General features: G+C 42.2%; 1 protein-coding gene across 1 annotated transcript in view; it reads right to left on the bottom strand.

Moving 5' to 3' along the window:
* KCND2 (potassium voltage-gated channel subfamily D member 2) overlaps positions 1-22,763 on the bottom strand; it is a 287,181-nt gene that overhangs the window by 11,816 nt on the left and 252,602 nt on the right. The window contains exon 3 of the mRNA XM_083399752.1: positions 5,357-5,519. Coding sequence (XP_083255878.1) covers positions 5,357-5,519 — 163 coding nt within the window. The remainder of the gene's footprint in view (positions 1-5,356; positions 5,520-22,763) is intronic.

The following is a 22,763-nucleotide window of genomic DNA, read 5'->3' on the forward strand; positions in this document are numbered from 1 at the left end:
TTTGTTTGTTTATTTGTTTGTTTAATGTTTTTTGGAAAATTAATAAAAAAATTGAATAAAAAAGCTCCTAACTCAAAAATTCTTGTAGCTTTTATGGAAAAAAGCTCAACAACTTTGGGGGTTTCCTAAAGAAAGCTCAATAATTTCTGTGTTTCCTTAAAAAACTCAACAATTTTGAAATATGGCAACCCTAAATAATGTTGCCATGCACGCCACTCAGTTGAAGGTGAGCACAAGACATCCCAGCATCTGAGGTATTATTATAAACAATAACAACATCCCAAGGTTTAAAAACACACACAAGTGGACGTTTCAGGCAAATGCCACACTGTAACTCATGACAGGGCCAGCCCTGAATCTCACCCAGATATCCTCACCCAGATTGTCATCAAGTTGGGCTATGTGACGGCTTTAAGAGTCCACACAAAATGGAGGTCAAGTATATTCCTATGCACTATAGATTCATTGTGTGTGTGCACCTGTATGTTTAAAATCAAAGAGGAACAGAACAGCATGTTTTCTAGTAGGCCCTCTAGTGCTTTGTGGAAGAGAGCCCTTAGCTATATTAAATCTTTGCAATGCGACATTACTGGCAGGTGCAATCTGTGGGCAATTCCCTCTTTCCTAAGCAGTGTTCCAAGCAAATACATGTCCAGTAAATATCACTTAGTTGCTCTTGAAATTACTCCTGTCATTTTTTCTCTCTCATGCTGCCACTGTACTACTAATCATAGAACAGGCTGCCAAAATGGAACTTATCAGTTACTGTTCATATTCAGCTGCTTTTGACAGAATTCACTGGGGCGATTTAATATGTTTAGTCCCCGAGAGGTGCCAGGTGGAGAATGGATGGTTTCTGTATGTCATCAGAGAGTGAAAAGAACTGTATTTTTTCCATTAGCACCTGCCACCTGAGTGTTTTGTCAGGTGCGCTGAAGGGGCTTGGGCTTTGATTTCGCCAATGCAAAGCACTTTTCTCTTCGTGCAACAGGACGGGGAAAAACACGCACGCATATGCCGCAGTTCAAAACAAGGGAATGCAGGTACTACTGGAGCAAGTCATCTGTCTTGGCTGTGATGTTTTTCCCATTTCTTCCCTTAATCAGTAGAACGCTGATGCTAGGTAAAGGCACCTGTGAGCCTGGCAATCTCTGGAGGAAGAGCAGGATATTTAAGATGAAAGATGCTTTAAGATTTCTCCCTGCACATACAGCTCAAAAATGCCAACACAAAGGGAACTTTCTGGAATCGCATGCCCCCTTCCTTGTATGTGTCTTGAATTCAACTATTGATCTTGTACGACGAATTTGTACCACGTTTGCCTGCCAACTGCATCTCTTTGTCTGGCTAAAATACGACACCACATTCACTCACATGAGGCAAGCAGTCAAAATGGCACCCCTCTGCTACTCAGTTCTTTAATGATTTTGGAATCGGGGAAAATGGGGCTGCCTTTGAATTTTGTGGTCTCCAAATGTTAACAGCGAACATGATCTCACAACTTCCCTAATGGATACTGAATCTGGAAGCTCAAAAAATGCTGTTATTCTCAGAGGCTGGGTGATAGGTGACAAACATGAATTCATTTAGCGACTTGCCAAAAAAATTTCATATCCCAGGAGTAATGCATCCAGCTTTATTTCCGGAACCCCACTCCCCGAATTCAATCTGTTTTTCCTTGTATGCTATGAATTCTTAGTCTATAACATCAAAAGAGTGTATCTATTCTGTGTGAATAATTTCTGGATCGCTTGGATATTCAGTAAACACAAATTGGGCCCTGGGTTTGGGGTTTATTCCCTGTAATTTGCATCATAATACATCACCAGTGCAGAACCTTTAAACATCTGTTGTTTATTCTTCAAGACATTTCCCTATATTTCAGAGGACACAGCCCTACAATAAATAGTGATTTGAAATTCTCTTGCTTTCTTCCTTTCTAGCCTTTGAGATTGATAAAAATCTGTCAGATTTTTTTTTTTTTGTAAAGAGGTAAATTTGATTCTATTTCAATAGCATTTTAAATATCTACTATTCACACAAAATCGAGCATGAATTTTTGCTGCTTAGTGTTCGTTCTTTAAAGCCTTGATGTTCTAATGTGAAAGAGAAAGTGGGGGGAGAGAGAGACCAATTTGTCCACTGGTTTCAAAGAAAACGGATTCATGAAACAATCCAAAAGTGAGTGGGGCAACCTTTTCCTATGCCCTGCCAAGCTCATGCATAGCTGTCAACGTTTCTCTTTTTTTAAGGGAAATTCCCTTATTCCAAATAGGATTCCTCGCAAGAAAAGGGAAAAGTTGACAGCTATGAGCTCATGCCACCATAGCAGATGGGTGGTGTTTCCCCTTCGCTCCTGCTTTCTAGGTTTTTATTCATTTTAAAAAGTTTCCCTTCCACTGGTTGAGTAGAGAGTGAAATAAGGTACACAACAGGACGTCCCTCTTTTCATCAGAGAAATGTTGGAGAGGATGGAATAGGATGCTCCTCTTTCCATTGGAGAAATGTAGGAAGGTATGCTAAAGTTAGTATAGCTTGTCCCCCATTTTGTGGGAGGGGGGTATAAGGGGAACAGGAGTGCTTTAGATCTGTTGGATCCACTTTCTTTCCCAGCACACCCTCTGGAACACCTTTTTGCCTGCTCCAGAGTTGAAGCCCAGTGGAGGGACACTGGCTGTCTTTCTGCAGTCTCACGGAGGAGTCATATTGCAATAAGAATTTTAAGGTCTTAGATATATAATAAATGTTCATAAATGTACCAAGCAAACACATACATAAACCACATGTCTGAAGCAGCACAAGAAGACAGTCCCGAAACCATTTTCACTCCCAAGCTGACCAAATGTTTCTTTGCAAGGAGGGAGAAGGTGAAAAGAAGAAGAAGAAGAGTTTGGATTTGATATCCCACTTTATCACTACCCGAAGGAGTCTCAAAGCGGCTAACATTCTCCTTTCCCTTCCTCCCCCACAACAAACACTCTGTGAGGTGAGTGGGGCTGAGAGACTTCAAAGAAGTGTGACTAGCCCAAGGTCACCCAGCAGCTGCATGTGGAGGAGCGGAGACGCGAACCTGGTTCCCCAGATTACAAGTCTATCACTCTTAACCACCACACCACACTGGCTCTCAAAAAAACCCCACCTTCCTTGTTACAGGAATTTAGTAATGACCATTTCAAAGGGTGACAGACTACCAGGAAAAGACTACTAGAAAAGGCAATCAGATAAGGCATTATCAGATAACCTGGCAGACAGAAAAAACAACAAATTTCTGTTGTAGACCACCTTTTCTGTGATGTAGGTATGATGTTTGTGGGCGGTGGTCTTGGGTTACACCCCTTCTGTGATGTATGTATGATGTATGGAGGGGTGGTCTTGAGCTCCAGGGCAGGGAATTTAAAATGTCTACATAAGGCCTTGCGTGCCATTGTTCGAGGTCCTCCTCCTTTCCTGCCTGTGAGGGGAGCACCCTGTTGCAAGAGATCAATAAAGTTCAGGCTTACTAGCTGCTTTGCTTCTCAATATTCTCTGGTTGGCTTCTGTAATTTTCTCCTACCAATAGGGAACCCACGTAAGGACTCTATACGGGCTCTTGGATACCCCATAAGCGAAAAGGGGCAGATTTTGTTTACAACAATATGAGGTCCAGTGCCCCACACTGAGGGTGGACCTCTGTTCTTGCCCCCAGTGAGGAAGACCTGGAGATGCTCTCCCAGGAACCAGAGGATTGCAGAGCATCAATTACCTATCTATTTTATCACACCTCAAGTCTCAACAGAGACTTTGGGATTTCCTTGGCTTTCCCACACATTCACAGACAGGACAATATTCTTGGAACTGGGTTTACTTAAAGTTCAGATAGTTATGAGTTGCACCAATATTTAATGTGTCTTTCCCTCATCTACTCATGCAGATCTATGTGTATGATGACTGAAAGAGGATTTACAGTTCCTGAAGGGATAATTGTCTGAGTGCAAACTATACTTAGCGTTTGTTCTATATGAAAATGTAGGGCAAGCGCTTTGCTTAATTATATCCTCACGTCTCCAGTGAAGCTAACAACTTGTTTAATCTGAAAGTCATATTTATGTGGCTTATGTAGAAATGCACTTTGGTCCCTGGTGAGGTAGTTCTAAAGTATTCCTCAAACGCTGGGAGCATTTCAGGAATTAATGAAATGGTTTTTCAAATACATTTTTATATTCTATAGGCTGTTTCTTCCCTGTATATGGTACATCCACTTATACTACGCTTTGGTCAAAGAGGAGGTTCAGATAACTCACCCCCCTGCAGGTTCCACAATCATTCAGGAAATAAAGGAAGAGGTGAAGAATACTCAACACAAAGCAAAGGTTCTTAACAGATCACAATCATGTGAAATGCCTTGGCTTAATAATGGATTCAAAAGTCACTTTTTCCTTAAGCTCCTACTACTCCACCTTTTATTAAAAATATCACACTAGCTTCTCTCTAGGTAGCCAGGGTTTTTGCAAGCTGTTAATTAAAGTTTCCCGTGGCCATTTGGAGTGAAATTGATTTTTTACTGATTATGAAGAACACTTCATTCATAATTCCTTGGCTGTGCAGAAATTAAAGGTTTCTTGAATTCACAGCTGGAAAGGAGGTATGAGAGAAAATGAAGGGTTTAGCTTTGTTTGTTTTAAGTAAAATAATACTAACAATAATAATATAAACACTGTTGTTTGGGGAAATAAATATAATGCTCCCAACAAACCACTTAAACTGGTATCACATCCCATATAAATGATCTTAAATGGTTTAAGTGCCACAGGGAGGTCGATCCTATGCACATTTACTCAGATTTGAATCTTACTGGTTTCAGTGAGGTCTTTTTTTTCTCATATAGGCACATATAGAGATACTCATTGTAAGCAACCTTGAAATCAGGTAGAATGAAAGATGATTTATCAATATTTCAGATACGGAGGAAAAATTAAGACTGCAGGCTTAAAGAAATAGACTATGACTTCCCATTGCAAACCCCACTTCTATCCACACAAAATCTCTAGTATACTTGCAATTTTTGAATGTTAATAACGCATGCTCAAAATGTATAAAAATCCACTCAAAATGGTTTAAAAACGTAATTTTAGAGATATTTAAAGCAATCATTAAGGTTGTTTTTTTTAATGTGTCAAACCAACCAATCAAGTAGTTATATCTTCAGGAGTGAAGGCTGATTTCCAATTGATGGTTTTTGTTTTTGTTCCAGAGCTTCGGAAGCCGCCACATTTTTTTCTTTGTTAACAACGGCAAATTCACTTTGATAACGTACAGCATACAAAAGAACCACTTTGTGTCTATCCCAGAATGTAATGAATGGAAAGTAGAAGCACACCTTTTGTGCCTTGCGCTTATCTGCCCGCTGGTTCTGATGGTAGATGCGGCTGAAATTGGAGACAATGACAGGAACTGGAAGGGCAATGACTAAGACCCCACTCAGGGAACAAATCGAGCCAAAGATCTTCCCAGCGATTGTCTTCGGCACCATGTCACCATACCTGCGGTGGGGGGGGGAAAAGGAGAGATTTCTGTTTTAAAGTTAACTTGCAATTTACACACATATTTAACCAGCTTGACTGAAATTATTATTATTATTATTTTACGAAAAGGAGGTGGAAACAAGGCAGGTGTCCAGGAAAAAAGACTTTGGCAGTCCTACCTGCCATTGAACCCAATGTGTTTTGACTCTGAGATTTTGGCTTTAAGTGCTATCCCCAGAACATGACTGCCATGTAAGTTGAGAGTCACCTGTGTACATTTCCCTAGATAGAATTTTAATGGATAGAGCCACATTACAGCAGTACCTTGGAAGTCGAACGGAATCCGTTCTGGAAGTCCGTTCGACTTCCAAAACGTTCAGAAACCAAAGAATGGCTCCTCATTGGCTGCAGGAAGCTCCTGCAGCCAATTGGAAGCCACAGAAGGCCCATTGGACGTTCAGGTTCCAAAGAACGTTCACAAACCGGAACACTCACTTCCGGGTTTGGGCATTCGGGAGCCAAAATGTCCGACTACCAAGGCATTCAGGATCCAAGGTATGACTACTACTTTACTTTCATTCGTAAGTAACTTTTCCTACTTTGACCCACATTCTGTATGCAGCATCCCCAGAGATGTAAACAATATTGAGATAGATGGACCAATGGCATATTCCATATTCCTGTTTGTTACTTTTATACAGCACAGCATACAAAGGGATTACCCATTAACCCTCTCAAGGTTTTTGTTAGGTTCAACAGAAATGCACCCAAAACAGGGATGGACTTTGGTAATATCGCATCTGAGCAAGGACAAAGTTGGGTGCACCCTCCCAAAAAATATTTCGTATTTTCACAATACAGTCCTACCTTGGAAGTCGAACAGAATCCGTTCCGGAAGTCTGTTCTACTTCCAAAATGTTCAGAAACCAAAGTGCGGGTTCTGATTGGCTACAGGAAGCTCCTGCAGCCAATCGGAAGCCACGGAAGCCCCATTGGATGTTAGGCTTCCAAAAATTGTTCGCAAACTGGAATAGTCACTTCCGGGTTTGTGACGTTCAGGAACTAAGCTGGTCGACTTCCAAGGTATGACTGTAATTCCTTTTGTTACTTTGTTACATATGAACACAGGTTTTCTTATTCTTATTATTTTGTGCCCCCTCGGCTCAGCATCTTGTGCGGGGGAACCACCCACACAACCCTAAATCTGGCGCTGACCTACCCCATGAACTTCTTGGCTGGGGGATGTTGAATTTATTTACCATCCCTTCTGAGATGGCAGTGCTCCTTTTTATGGGCTGGAAGAGAGTAGCACTTCAGAGATTACTTCATAAGGATGGGCAGTCAGACATGAGGAAGTGTGACTTACACAGCCTCGTCCCTCAAAAGGTTTCTAAATTGCCCTACAGCAATAGATGGGCAGGGGCTAAGACGCTGTTCCCTCGCATTTAGAAGGAAAAATTTAAACTATTGATCAGTTGTATAGAATTAAATTTTCATCAAAAGTGTGTGGTGCATTTCTTTATTTAGGAACAGTTTATAAGATACTTCTCATCTGAAAAGTAAAAATTGTATTGTGAATTCTGCCGAGAAACTTTTAAATTTTTTAAAAAATTTTTTGCTGGTTAAAAGTTAGGAATGAATCCAATTTATCCATGAAATACAGCCAAAGCAGAGGAAACTAATGTGCTACAATAATCTTCTGCCCCACTAGAGGGCATAAAACACCACCAGAAAGCAGCCACTCAGCTGAAATGTGTCATATTTTACACCATGAGACACAAATGTACCCAAACACGTTCTGCAGATACCCTCCTTTCCAGTTCAATTACATTCTCTCCACAAATGTTATACCCATGTGGGGTTTCTTGTCCAACTTCTGCTGTGCTTGCTGAAAGGGGGGCGGGGAGACAGTACAATGACTTTTTGGTTTTATTTTGCAGCTTGTAAAAAGGGGACTGCAGAGACTAGGAAAGTAAAACAAATAGGTCATTGAACCTGACAGTGTTCCTTTTAAAAGGCAAGGTCATTCCTTACTAACGCATGAAAAAGATGAAAAACTTTAGACAGCAATGATCACAGTGGCTGATAAATAAATTAGAAGGCGGCGGAAATCAAATTTTGCAGGAAAACAGAACGGAAGCAGGGTGAGCAAATGTATTCTAATTTGTATGAGTTATTCTTGTCTGAAAATATAGGGCCTGCTGGTTGAAGAATTCAACAAGGTGTCTAGGGACCCTGAGTCTTGAAAGCCAAGTCAAATGAGTCTTAGGCCACCTTAAAAATTAATAGATCTATTGTGGAGTTAACACTTTGAGGACCAGAGGCAACTTCATCAGGTGAGTGATGCGGTCACCAAAGTGGGCAGGTGAACATGGTCTTGAGTACAGAGAAATGAAAATCATGGTGCAACGGTTGTCTGAAAAGAGTGAGGCCAAATGGGGAAGCAAAAGATAGAAGGGCATATAATATATATTTCCTGTTTGGTTCATATTGCTGCTTATAGGTAAAAGGTAAAGATAAAGGACCCCTGGACAGTTACAACCAGTTAAATGTGACTATGGGGTTGCGGCACTCATCTTGCTTTCAGGCTAAGGGAGCCGGCGTTTGTCCACAGACAGCTTTCTGGGTCATATGGCCAACATGACTAAACTGCTTCTGGTGCAACAGGACGCCATGACGGAAACCTGAGCACGCGGAAATGCAGTTTACCTTCCTGCCACATCGGTACCTATTTATCTACTTGCACTGGTGTGCTTTCGAACTGCTAGGTTGGCAGGAGCAGGGACAGAGCAGTGGGAGCTCACCCCGTTGATAGGATTTGAACCACCGACCTTCTAAGAGGCTCAGTGGTTTAGACCACAGCACCACCCGTGTCCCTATTGCTGCTGATAACACCAGTGTAAACAGGAAAACATTACAAAACAACAAAGCCACAGTGATGATCTTTAAGAACAAGAGGGGAGCCCCTTCTGGAGGAGCCAGCTGACAAAACAGCTCAGCCCGAGAGGCAAAGTGACAAGCGACAGGTGCCGTTGAAGCTCACGATTGCTGATACATTGAATGAAAATAAATAAATACAATGGCGTACAAAATACCGTATTTTTTGCTCTATAAGACTCACTTTTCCCCTCCTAAAAAGTAAGGGGAAATGTGTGTGCGTCTTATGGAGTGAATGCAGGCTGCGCAGCTATCCCAGAAGCCAGAACAGCAAGTGGGATTGCTGTTTTGGCTTCTGAGATTCAGAATATCTTGTTTTCCTCCTCCAAAAACTAGGTGCATCTTGTGGTCTGGTGCGTCTTATAGAGCGAAAAATATGGTATGTCTGCTTCAGACTGTAGTATTTCATTTCATTTTTGAGATTCTGAGCTATTGCATTAACTATCTGAATGAGGCTACACTTTTTGACAAACGTTGCAAAAGCTTGACAACATAGTCATAGAATTATAGCGCTGGGGGTTGAATCTAGAGATTTAAGAGGCCCATGCCCTCCATTGACGGAGCTCTCCTGCATCTCTGAGTCTTCCTGCCTTTTGCTTTCCAGTTTAGCTGTCACTAATCAGAATATGAGAAGCTCCTTCTGATCTGTAAAATGGCTCAAATCACCAAGAGTGATTTGCCACCGAAAGTTCAAGTTGTTCTGAGAAATGGAAAGCCGGTGTGGAATTTTGTTGTGCATTAGGAGGCAATCAGCTGTATCACTAGTCGCCTGCACCTAATAATTATTCCAAATTATTCCAAAGTTCCAAATAACCTGGAATATAGCACAATAGTCCAGTAAGCCATTGTAAAAGCAAACGTACAAGCAATACTGAAATGGGTTTCTTCTTCTGGAAAACAGGAAACAATCTACAGGCAACTTTCTGTGGCCCTGTTCACACACACACCAAAAACAACTTTGGTTTAACAAACCCTTAATGTGTTTTCATTTCTGTAATATCCTGTTTTAGAGGACAAAAATAAAGAGCAAGTCTTTATATTTGCAAAGATGGAGATTACTTTTGGGTGCTGCAAATAGGAGGCAAATTGGATTGAGAAGATATGCCAGATTCTGCATTTGAGAGTTTTCCTGTGGTGATCTTAAGTCTCTCCCATTTCCAATTATTCCTGTATTGTGAAGAATAAATATTGGGCTATTTCGGCTTAACATTTCTTATGTTTTTAATGCATGGTTCTATTTCTCCCCCCAAAATTTTACACCCAACCTAATTCTCAAGAACCAGGTGGAGTATATTGTTTGTTTATTCACAAACAGCCAAACAATTAATGTGGGAAATTAGGGTAATTCTCCAATGCTGGCATGCTTCTCTGTACATTAAAGCAAACAAACAGTCAGATGCTTTCATTTGGATAGTGGCTCGAGAAAATACCATTAGTGAAGGACAGGAATGGCCTGTGTTGAAACAGTGGAACAAGAAAGGAAAAATATGAAATAATATTATAGAGCTGTCAAATTATATTTGGCAACTGCAAAATAGGCTGCTTGTCTGTGGAGGGTGAAGCAAATCGGTATAAAACTGTTCCCTATAGCTTCCAAGCCGCTTGGTGACTAAACACTGGCAAGTGAGCCCTAATTAGTCATTTATTTCAGAACGGCACACTGGAGTAGTTAATTTAAAATGCCACTGGTAATAATCTTAAGTAGCATTTGGAACCATTCATGTGCATTACAAATGCACACATCTCTTGCATTCTGGTAATTTTTAGGAGGCTTCTACTTCCTGCAGTTTCTGTTTTGAAACCAGCCAGATTTGCTTCTGTCTATTTTTCCAATGTGTGCATAGAGCTCAGGATGAGCTGAGGCGCATCCTTTTCAAAACACGTAAGGAAATCCTTCATGTGCACTGGATATGATAGGGTAGCCGAGTCTTGGGTTCTCAAGCTCCTACACAGTTTGGCAATAGGCTTGTGCAAAGCTTTGCAATGAATGGAATCCTTTGCAGCTTTTGATCATTGCTGTTCCCTACAGGAAGGGACATGGTGGTGCTGTGGGCTAAACCACAGAGCCGAGGGCTTGCCGATCAGAAGGTCGGCGGTTCGAATCCCCACAACGGGGTGAGCTCCCGTTGCTCGGTCCCAGCTCCTGCCAACCTAGCAGTTCAAAAGCACGCCAGTGCAAGTAGATAAATAGGTACCGCTCCAGTGGGAAGGTTAACGGTGTTTCCGTGCGCTGCTCTGGTTTGCCAGAAGTGGCTTAGTCATGCTGGCCACATGACCCGGAAGCTGTACGCCAGCTCCCTTGGCCAATAAAGCGAGATGATCGCTGCAACTCCAGAGTCATCCGCGACTGGACCTAATGGTCAGGGGTCCCTTTACCTTTACAGGAAGGAAACAAGTTTGATAATTGAAAGGATTTCTTCTTTAAACAGAACGCTTAGAGAAAAAACTATTTTATTTTCAAGCAGAGGGCCAAGAAAACTGTGCTGCAATTCATATAGTTACAATGGCAGAGGTACAGTGGTACCTCGGGTTACATACGTTTCAGGTTACAGACTCCACTAACCCAGAAATAGTGCTTCAGGTTAAGAACTTTGCTTCAGGATGAGAACAGAAATCGTGCTCCGGCGGCGCAGCGGCAGCGGGAGGCCCCATTAGCTAAAGTGGTGCTTCAGGTCAAGAACAGTCTCAGGTTAAGAACGGACCTCCAGAATGAATTTAGTACTTAACCCGTGGTACCACTGTACAATGGAAAAGGTGGCTTCATTTGCCTCTGCGCTGGTGATGAGATGGTAGTACCAGAACTATTTTTGACACACAGGTGATAGACTGCTTCAAGACCAATTAAATCTTTAATGGCATGTTAATTTATGGTTGCGTTTTTCTTATGATTTATGGCAGGTTTTATGAGCAACGTCGACTGTTTAATCAGTTGACTTTAAAGGCCTGCGACTGCATTAAATTAGACTGTTTCTGTCATGACCTATGGTGTAGATAAATAAACATATGCTACTATATATCATGACATTATGTGATATGTTCCTTTTTTCATACCCTCTGACATTTCTCTGATGAAAATAGGAACGTCCTATTCAATAAATAAATAAATAAATAAATAAATAAATAAATAAATAATAATAATAATAATAATAATAATAATATACCATTGATCTGGCTGGGTTGCCCCAGCCACCCTCCAACACATAAAAACATAATAAAACATGAAATGTTAAAAAAACCTTCCCTATATAAAAAAACTAACCTTTAGAAGACATCCGAAGGGCTGCCTTCAGATGACTTCTAAAGGTTATATGGTTACATCTCCTTGGCTTGGGGGTTGCATAACTCCACACCCTCCCACATTTCTCCAATGAAAATAAGGATGTCCTAAGGGAAAATGGACGCGGGTGGCGCTGTGGGTTAAAGCCTCAGTGCCTAGGACTTGCCGATCGAAAGATCGGCGGTTCGAATCCCTGCGGCGGGGTGCGCTCCCGCTGTTCGGTCCCAGCGCCTGCCAACCTAGCAGCTCGAAAGCACCCCTGGTTGCAAGTAGATAAATAGGGACCGCTTACTAGCGGGAAGGTAAACGGCGTTTCCGTGTGCGGCTCTGGCTCGCCAGAGCAGCGATGTCACGCTGGCCACGTGACCCGAAAGTGTCTTCGGACAGCGCTGGCCCTTGGCCTCTTTGAGTGAGATGGGCGCACAACCCTAGAGTCTGGCAAGACTGGCCCGTACGGGCAGGGGTACCTTTACCTTTTAAGGGAAAATGGGACATTCAGGGATCAAATCAGAAACCGGGATGACTTCTGTAAATCTGTGACTGTCCCTGGAAAATAGGAACACTTGGAAGATCAGGTTTTTTGGATCTGTCAAATGTTTAGTTACTGCGAACATCAGTAAAAATGCAAATAGCTAATGAGTGTTGGAACTGCAAATAAAAAGAAGGTATCTTTTACCACATGTGGTGGACTTGTAAAGAGGTAAAGGCCTTCTGGGAAATGATATATAATGAGTTAAAGAAAATGTTTAAAAATACTTTTGTGAAAAAACCAGAAGCCTTTTTATTGGGTATAGTGGGGGAAGAGATACTAAGATAAAATACTGTTCATGTATGCAACAACAGCAGCAAGAATTCTTTAAGCCCAAAAGTGGGAAAAAACAAGAAGTACCAATGAAAGAAGAGGGGCATATGAAAATAATGGACTTTGTGGAACTGGCAAAGCTGACAGGAAGAATCCGGAACCAGCATGATCGAGTATTTCAAAAAGACTGGAATAAATTTACACAATATTTGAAAGATTATTGTAAGCAATTAACATCACTAGCAGGGTTGTCTGAAGACTTGTAATGAGAATTTTTCTCCCTTTTCATATTTATTTAAATTATAATGTATTTCGTAAGGAGCGAAATTAGAATTGGGAAATGCATAAAATGCTATGATATAAAGATTAACTTTTGAAAACCATGAGGTGGGAGGGAAGGAAGTCGATAGGCTCTGAAGAGCCAAAGAGGTAAAGTGAATGATAATGATGTGAATATATATTGTTAAATGGAAAAATTATTATTATTATTATTATTATTATTATTATTATTAATGCAAATAATGGCTCACAGAAACGGTCTACAGTGGCATGCACTCACAGAAGACTATGTTTGTGATTAGAAACTTTGCAAAATGCAGGATTTCCACCCTTCTAATTATGGAAATGGCTGTTACAATCCCTCCAGATTTCCCGTGTTGCATGCTATACCGCACATATGAGCCTATTGTTGTAAAGTCTGCAACAGCTCCTCCCCCCCCCTCGCAAAAAAAAAAGCCCAGCAGCAATGAAAATGAGTCGAATGCTTGACTGGATCGTTATTGACAGGCTCATAACACTTCTACAGAAGTTAAACATTCTCTTCAGCATATTGCTCCTGAGGTTTTGCTGCTCTGCAATAGTCACGTGGGGCCAATGTGCCTTAACTCTGCACAGATCAAGAAGAAATAAGGCAAGGAACAGCTGACATGAATGATCAGAGCAGACTCTGCATTATACCTCTGTCTTACCTATCTCCTTAATGGAAAAATCTCCAAGTGGCCTGCCTATAAAAAGAATGTTCCTTGCATGAACACTGTGCCATTTTTCAACACGACTGTTGCATTCTTTCCCCCTCTGAAAAGATTAGATTGTCTGACTTTTGGGGGATTCAGAAACCAGAAACATGGGCAAGATCAGAAAGAATGCATTATTTCCATCCCCAAGAACATCTTGCAAAGTGATGGATTATTGTCGAAGCCACGACTTCCCTTCAGAACAACAGAATCTCACAAGGTGAATTAATGATATTTTGGTTTCAGTGAAGGTCATTAATCTGTTGCACTGCTTAATTCACAACAACCGTCATTTTGCACTTTCCAGGTTGAATAACCAGTTTATATATGCATTCTTTTTACAACCGATTCTTCAGTTGTGATAGCTTCTTGATGGAAGAAAAACTAGCACCAGCGATCACATCAACTTTCCTGCCGCACATTTATTCCTATACCCTCTGAGAGGATGGGTGAACAAAGCATGGTACTCAAAAGAGCCTGAGGAATATGTAATGGCAGATGAAGCTAAAAGAGAGGCAATTTATTTATTTCCATTTTTTTTTGGGGGGGGAGGGACGTATAGAGCCCCATCCTAAACATACCTGCATGCCATGTTTCAGTCTGCCATCTTGATTCAAAATGGCACCCAGCATCCAAGCAGTGAAGACATTTGCCACTCCCACCTCTGGAAGCCTTGTGCCAACTAAACCTATGCCAAAAAATGGGCAAAGTCATGCCAAAGTGATGATTTGGCTTGCCATCTGGATTCAAAATGATGCCCAGCATCGAAACAGCGACAAAGTCTACCACCCCACCTTGGGAAGAAACTATGTGCTGAGTTTGCTGACAATATCTCAAGAGACAGGCAAACCTATGCCAAAATAATGGGCAATATCACATTGTGGTCTGCCATTTTGAATCAAAATGGTGCCTGCTGTCTTGACCTTGGGAGCCCTTGTGTCAAGTTTGGCAGTGATATCTTTAGAGGCATCAGAAATAATAGTGCGATCTCAGATGATAAATCAGCTATTTATCTGCAATTAGTTTGATAAAGAGCACAGCTGTCAACGTTTTCCTTTTTTGAAGGGAAATTCCCTTATTCCGAATAGGATTCCTCGCAAGAAAAGGGAAAAGTTGACAGCTATGATAAAGAGAGACATGCCAAGAAGTTCAAGGCATGAATTAAGCATAAGCTTTGTTACGGCAAGTAGGTGTGGGAGGAAACCTACATAGTACCAAGAACAAAAAATCATGTTCACACCCACCTATAATAAATATGTATACAATCAGACTCTGTGAAGCATCTGCAGATTTAATTATCTCTGCTGCAAACCGATAACGTTTTAATGCATTGCACGAAACTTCGCCTTCACAGACTAGGAAGCAGGTGCCCACAAGCTATCGAGCGCAGGCTGTTTACTAAGCCAGGCCAAGGGAATCAGTTCCCAAAGCTTGGCTGCCCCAGCAAAGTCTAATTATGTCCATAGTACAGATGGTAAACTAAGCCACAGCAAGCTTCGGGGACCTGCCAAAGGTTTCACAGTTAGAGAAGCCATGAATCCAATGTCTGCTGGAATGAGCCTCTACAAACTCTCCCATGTGGGACAAGCTTTGGTACACGATGCTGTTGAGACATCAATTCAAAATACACTTGCTAAAAATAAGTCCATGCCTTAAGTTGCTGCTACTTACGCTGTGTTCCCATAAGATCAGGAGCCCCTCTTCCGTTGCAGATTTTATTCTAAGAACAAGCAATGCCTTTATCCAGCATATAAAATGGGTAAAGGTCCTGTGAAGTGCATAATCCAGGCATAAGATGCCTTTTAAGCATCTAGAAAGTGTGATGATATACTCATACCCTATTTAAACCAATGGGGAAATTCCCATTGATTGTAGTAGACCAGTCTTATATTTTTGGGTCACATGAAGTTCGATGTAAGCAAAGTAAATAAGCAGTGCTTCAAGTTCAACTGTGGAGCGAATAGTATACTTTCTGACTATGCACCTGTGTTGAGGATGGGTAAAAAGAACATAAGGGTGGAAGGTGAGGTAATAAATAGAAGCAAAAAAAGGTACTTTGGCCAGATACCCAAAGTTCGAAGGATGTTCATAATTACATTTTCATTACTTAAACAAATCAATCTTTTTATTCTTATTTATTTATTAAATTTGTATACTGCACTTCATCTGAAAATCTCATAACATAAAAATACAACATAAAACATAAAACATAAAAATACAAAATGAGAACACAAAACACACAATAAAAGCAAAAACACATCGGTATACCATAAGGCAGATGTCTCATAATACAGTATCTAGAAAACTGATATGGGGAGGTATAAGAAGTCTGAGTTCTGTGGTCTTTAAAGCCTTATATGTGTACTATTCGGCTCCTCGCTAGCAGTCAGTGTGCAAGTGATTGCTAGTGACAGAGTAGACCGCAGCATTTTATGTTGTCCTCTATGGTAAGGCAGAATAGTCAAGTGCCCCTTGTTCATGAACCTAAATAATCTCATATTGTGGTAACCTCGGTCTCTGTGAGCATTTTAATTCACATAGATGCCACGAGTGCGTTCTCTTATTCAAACCATAGATGGTAACTATAGTTGCTCCATCAGGAAGCTTGCCAGATATGTTCTGGAATGGTTGATAAAGTTTCTGCTTGTTATAGGTGCAGACCTATATTGAAGAGTAACAACCATCATGCCCGAAATCAGGTTACTAGGTCTTTGGAAGCTCACATTCCGAAACTTCAGAGGTTGGAGCCTTGAAGCTAAAGGTGGTTTCCAGTGGAACTGGCCATGAGGCCTGTGGAGTAGGGATACAGCTTTATGGCACCTGATGCAGGCAGACGATGGAGCCTGGCAGGTCAGATGAAGAGCGCTCAGCTACGCAGGTGCCTCAGGGTGGATCCTGATGATTGTGATAGGGTGGAAGAGTGAACAGTGTTATGTATTCAGTGGTCCGTGTTTGCCTGAGCTTGAGTCTGGACTAAGGATTCTGAGCTCCTGTGTTCTGATTTGATACCTGATATCCAATCACAGAACATTTCAGGATTTGGGCCTCTGCCATTGGCCCTCTGAGTCATGATTCACAGCTTGGAAGTTTAGACAGGCAATCACGTTGGGAGTGGGAGTGACCCAGGCCTTCAGAAATGTATATAAGCAGTTGCTTTGCCCTTGTTATCCAGTTATGTAGTTCAATAAAGGTTCTTGCTGTTATCACTGTGTCTAGCCTCATGGGAACCCATCTACACTTCAACCCATTCAGATGGGTTGTTTTGTTGTTGTTTTTTTCTCTTTTCAAGGAGAATGTGCTGCACATATCTGTACCCACTGCCCTTCGTATGCGCTCTGTGTGTGTGTTGGGGGAGACAGTCTGAACACTCCTTGCCCCAGATACTAATCAGGAATAATAGATTTCCCTTCCTAGCAAAGAAGATCTGGTAATGTCAGGAACATAGCCTGATAAACTGTGCTTTCATTATTCCCTTTAAACAGTTTTATTTCATTTGAGAATGGTATCTGAGATCAAGCTAAGCAGCTGATAAACAAGAGCATTGTATCATTTTGCTTATTGCCATTATTCTCAATGGGGGGAAAATGTTTCCAGATTTCTATCTCAGCTTCAGGCAAACCAGGAACACGCAATATGGTTTGCGCCAATGAGAGATTGATACTGGCACAACATTTACATGAAGCTCTGCCAGTTACTGAGCACTGCAGTGAATAAACGGTTCAGAGACACTAATTATAAGTTTGCTGTATCCATGGGATGCTATATTAAGATAGAAAACCTTCATACTAATATGGTAGCAGACAGAGCAATCCTACTCATAAGTAAATCCTATTGAATTCAATGGGGCTTTCTCCCTAGGTGCTACTTTCATTTCTAACCCTTTTGAAACCCCCTTTTATTGGACTCATTCTTGTTCTACCTTTCCTGAGAGGGAGAATAAAATAACCAAAAGTCTCTTCAGCATGAGCTGAGATCCCTCTTGCAAATTCTTTTCTATACCAATATGTTCCCACACCTCTCTGACTTATTTCCATCGGCCTCTGGAAAAGCTCAGATAAACTGAAGGAAAGAAAGGAACTATCTACTGTTCTGAGGGGTGAACAAAACGGGGGAGAATCAGGTATGCCAGGATTCAGAGTTCAGCTAGTTAAGAAAGGAAGGCTTTTCACAGCCAACGTTTCCTTTCATCGCAGGTCAAATATCCGAGAGCATATAGTGGATGGTTCACCTTTCATTCCTCTTATAATCCCTCCTAGCAGCCTTAATTCATTCCTGCTGAGCCCAGTTAAATCTCACCCTCTCTCTACGAAACACCCACCCACCTGAACATGAGCGCTTTGTCTCCTGGAGGAAACTAACTTTCTCCCTGCTAGTCATAGGGATGCCAGTTTTTAAGGATGACCTGCTTGTTGTACCTTTACCCCGCAGATAATTGCACCCAGCATAAATGTGGTGCTCAGCAACTGCATCCGTGACCTTGCAATGGTGCTGAAGGAAAGCCTGGCACTAAAAAAAGAAAGTTAAACATTATCCCTGTGCTTAAAAAAGCATGCAGATGTTAAAGGCCCAGGAACATAGGAAAACATGGGAGCTCTAGCTCAGGAGGAGGCAAGGTTTACCTCGCCTGGGCCAGTTCATTCCAGCGGAGATCGCAGACACGATTTCTGGCACAATGGAAACGAGTCCCCACGCCACGCTGCGCCATGCTGGTTTAGTGCAGCATGTGGGGACTCACAGAGTGGGTGGCTCGGTTCGGGGGTGGCTCATGGGCTGGTTAAATGACCCACATGGGCCGCTTGTGGCCCATGGGTCTTAGGTTGTGTTATGTGCCGGTATGGTTGCTCGAGAGCGAACAGGCAAGACTCCCACCGGTCTTTCCCAGGCTTTATTATCTGTACAAAAACATTTACAGTGCAAAGCATCTCAAGTCCATGTCTCCTCAGTCGCTAGCAGAATCTGGGAGTGGGCGGTCCTTAAACTTTCCCCAGCATAACAGTCTTTTGACCCCCATCCTTCTCCTCCCCTCTGAGGAGATTTCACCCCTCCCATATCCAAGAATCTGCTGATGTTCTCTGCTGATTCTCCAGAGAGGAGGGGCGGTTTCTGCTCTCTACTTATTCCGCTCCAGCCTCACATCAATGTGTCGGAGAGAGAGACTGAGTGTTAGAGAGAGATCGTGTGTATAGATAAGGTTGCTGCTAAGAGCAGCTGCAGACACTCAGTGCAGTTCAGCATTTTTGTTTAGACCTCATTTAGCTCTGTATATAGTTGTGTATTATAGTTGTAGATAGAATAAAGAAGATATTCTCCAGAGCTGCTCTCCGAGTCGTTTATGCTCTGCTATACTCTGCTATACTCTGCTGTGTGACGACTGTCTTCTTGTTGGAGTGAATCCGGTGCTCACAACTCTAAGCTGTGAGTCCACAGCACTTTGACCTGTTCCTGTGCAGAAGGTGGTCTCTGGAAGTGCTACCCAGCTCGCCTGGCCCAGTCGGGGCTGAAGTGGATGAGTCCAGTCGGTGGCGCTGGCTCAAGGGCGATGCTGACACCCTCTCTGCGTGCGAACCGACTGCGCAGAGAGGGCGTGGGCAAAGGGGGACTTGTCTCTCCCCTGCTTTGCTCAGGCTCGGTGTTGTGGCTCTCTCTAGCATCTTCCGATCCATGCATCCCTTCCCCACTGAAGGCGGGGCTTCCCTCCTGGAGGAAGAGCTGCTTCGCAGGATCTTCTTCCGAGGCTCCCTGTAACCCAACTGCCCTTCCACCTCTCGCCTCTGAGCTGATGGCAGTTCCCTGACAGGTTGCCTACCCCTGCTCTTGCTAGTACTACCTGCATCTACAAAATTGATTGGGGGGTGGTGGTGATGGAATTCTTTGTTAAAGAGCTGCTGCTTGAGCATGCTCATATTGAGCCACAGAAACGGCTTTGCACACTTCACTGCAGATCGCCTCTGGAGCAACAAGGTGGGATTAACCCCAAAACCAAAACATGCTAGTGACTGCCTTTTGCATTTCAATGAGCTGGGCATTGGACAGATGTTGCTAACTAATCTGATTTAGGCTACTATGCTTCCCCAATTTAAGCCCCATTGAACTGAATAGGCATGCATAGGACCGCATGGTTACACCCTGATCTTCAGGGTTACTTACTTATTATGTGAAACACCATGACTATCAGTAAGTAATCTGAAGATTGCAGTCAGAGGTTCCACCCCATGACATCAGTGATAATGGCTTTGTTTCTTTCAGCCTGCATCTGATCTGAATCTTGGCCCCTGAGGTTAAAGGTTCTGTTTCCAATTATTGGCTCCCTGAGTCACCCAAAAACACTCCATTTTCACCCCACTGCTAATTTGTTTCTCTTGGCAACACTGCTAACTTCCCTGTGTTCCCTCCATCTTTGACTATCCCATCTTCTCTCTTTTTGTGTCTATTGGAAAATAATTTCAAGCCTAAAGCCAAGTCCTTGGCCATCCTATAATGTGTTCATTTGTTCAGATATAGTCAGAATACTCTGCCCAGCAACTCCTGAGCAGTCATGGGCTCCTTTTTAACCCCTGCCACCTGTTGGGAAGAATAGCAGCAGTGCTTGCAGTTAGTTACCTGAACCATCTGGGGGCGATAGAAATACAACATATTCTTTCTCCTGTTGGTTCCTTCCTTAGGAACTACTTATTGGCATACAGATCACTTCCCGTTTCACTTTTATTTCCTCCTCCTATTTCCATCAGTCTTTTCTTTGTCTTAGTGTTAAGATGCCTTTGGTTCTTTTGACCACATGACTCCATACTGGAGCTTGTGCTCGAATGTCTTTGAAAAACTGGAGTTAATTGACCTTTACTTTCTTTATTCTTTCAACCAGCAATCTTACCGTGCTATTTATTTCGACACACCGCTGCCATATATTTACCAAATTCCAATACCGTCAAGTTATTTTACGGAAGCAAACATGCTCCAAATCCAAAGGAAAAAGGCACGAAACCACCCATTATCCTTTCCTTTGAATACAACTTTCATTTGTGCACAGCGATGCCATAGACTTAAGCTAATTTCATAGCTATTTCCTCTTTGCAGGGAACTCTGACCCTTCACCAGAGGGCTAGGGATACATATGAGAGGAGACAAATGTAATATATAAAGAGCCTTGTCTTGTCCAGGGTACTCTCAGTGCTTTGAGCTGACCTTTATAACAAAACTGACAAACGAGCATTCCAAGTTGTCAGTTTCCCCCTTCCATATCCATTTTCTCCCTGCTGCCCTCTTCTCCTTCTGCTTCAGCCAGATGTCTTTCAATCACTTTCCAAGCTGTGTTGGGTTGTGGGAGGTGGAGCAGGTATTATCAGCACCCAGGGTCAGGGAAAAGGCAAGCACACAGGCAGGGCAACATGGCCAGTTTGAACAAGCATTAAGATTTGCTGCTACAATGTTCTTCTGCCATTGGAATTGTGGAGAAAACTCACAGCACGGCTGAAATCAGAGTCTTGTTTTTCCTATTGCCTGTGTTTTCTCCAACAGAATTTGCTAGGAAACCATACTTCCTAGTTGTTGTTTTAAAAAAGTTTTTTTATCAGTTGAACTGATAAAACACTGATTTAGGTCTGTAGGCTAGATAAGCTGCTAGAATATTGTAGCGTAGATAAATTCCTAAAGTTGGCCAACGCTTCTGCCTCCCCAGGCATGGCATCTGTGAATCTGGATTATGGAAGTGGAAAAGGAACGAGTGTCCAGATCTGTTAATTGGCTGGATGTTCCATGCCATAGCAAACACTTTCTGCTTTGCAAAATTAAGGGCTGGCTCCAATATTTGCTATTTTTGTTATTTAGAACATTTATCAATCAATGCTTTGCCCAAAGGCGCTTGATGTAACATACAATATTGACAATATTTGCTAATTCTCCTGTTGAAAGATCTCCCCGGAGGCTGATAACTGGAAGAAGCATCATTTGACCAAGGACAGAGCTCCCACTTCTTGGCAGGAATTTGTCTGAATGTCAGCGGTGCTGCTAGGGAGTGCAGGTTGTTGTGCTACAGGTCTGGGGCAGCCCCACAGCTCAGGATCCTCCCAAATCACTCCCCACACCAGTAGCAGTTGCTACGGTTGCTTCCTCCTTTCCAGTTTGTTTCTGTTTCAAAGAGCAGCCATGCTGCAGAGCAAAGCTCCTAACTGTCGTGCCCACCTTCTTCCTTTCCCAGAGGGCTGCCTGTGAAGTGAAGATGGCAGGTGCTTCATTCTGGAACATGTCTATCCTGTAAAACGTGGGGAAGGGGATAGGGAAGGGGATAGTAAGTCTCATCAACTTACTAGCACCTCCGATGCCCACTGCTATGCCACCTAGTGAGGGAGAAGGACCAAGTGATGCATAGGAATAATAATAATAATAATAATAATAATAATAATAATAATAATAATAATAATAAATTATTATTTATACCCCGCCCATCTGCTTCCAACAGAACACTAAAATACAATAGGAAGAAAAGAGTAGGGCCCCTTCTCTTTCTTCACAATGTTTTAAAAGTTGCTCTGTACAGGAAACTGTTCATGTATGCTACAACAGCCGCTGAGATGTTACTAGCCCAGAGATGGAAGGAAGAGACAGCCCTGACCAGACAAGAATGGCAAATCAAGTTGATGGATTATGCCTAAATGGCAAAACAAGGAGACAAGAAATTTAAAAAAGGATGGGAAATGTTTATAATGTATATACAAAATCACTGTAGACAGGTCAAAACATTAGCAGGATTTTAAATACAGTGGTACCTCAGGTTACAGACGCTTCAGGTTACAGACTCCACTAACCCAGAAATAGTACCTCTGGTTAAGAACTTGTTTCAGGATGAGAACAGAAATCGCGTGGTGACGGCAGCAGGAGGCTCCATTAGCTAAAGTGGTACCTCAGGTTAAGAACAGCTTCAGGTTAAGAACGGACTTCCAGAACGAACTAAGTTCTTAATCTGAGGTAGCACTGTACACTTGTAACAGAATTTATAGATAACTTGGGAAGATGAAAAATTGGAGAAGAACTGATATACAGTTGAAAATAGAATCAAAAGGACCCATGGAAGGGATTGGGGTAGGGGGGAGGTCTTGATATTTGGATTTTGTACTGTTTTTTTTGTTGTACGTTTATATTTTTGAAAATCAAAGAAAAAGATTATTAAAAAGTTGCTCCATACAAGCTAAAACCATTTTGCCAGGTTCAGCCAGTCGTTCTCAGCAGCTGACCGCCTCCAG

This window comes from Podarcis tiliguerta (genome assembly GCF_965153285.1).
Source record: "Podarcis tiliguerta genome assembly, chromosome: 10".
In the NCBI taxonomy this organism is placed as follows: Eukaryota; Metazoa; Chordata; class Lepidosauria; order Squamata; family Lacertidae; genus Podarcis; species Podarcis tiliguerta.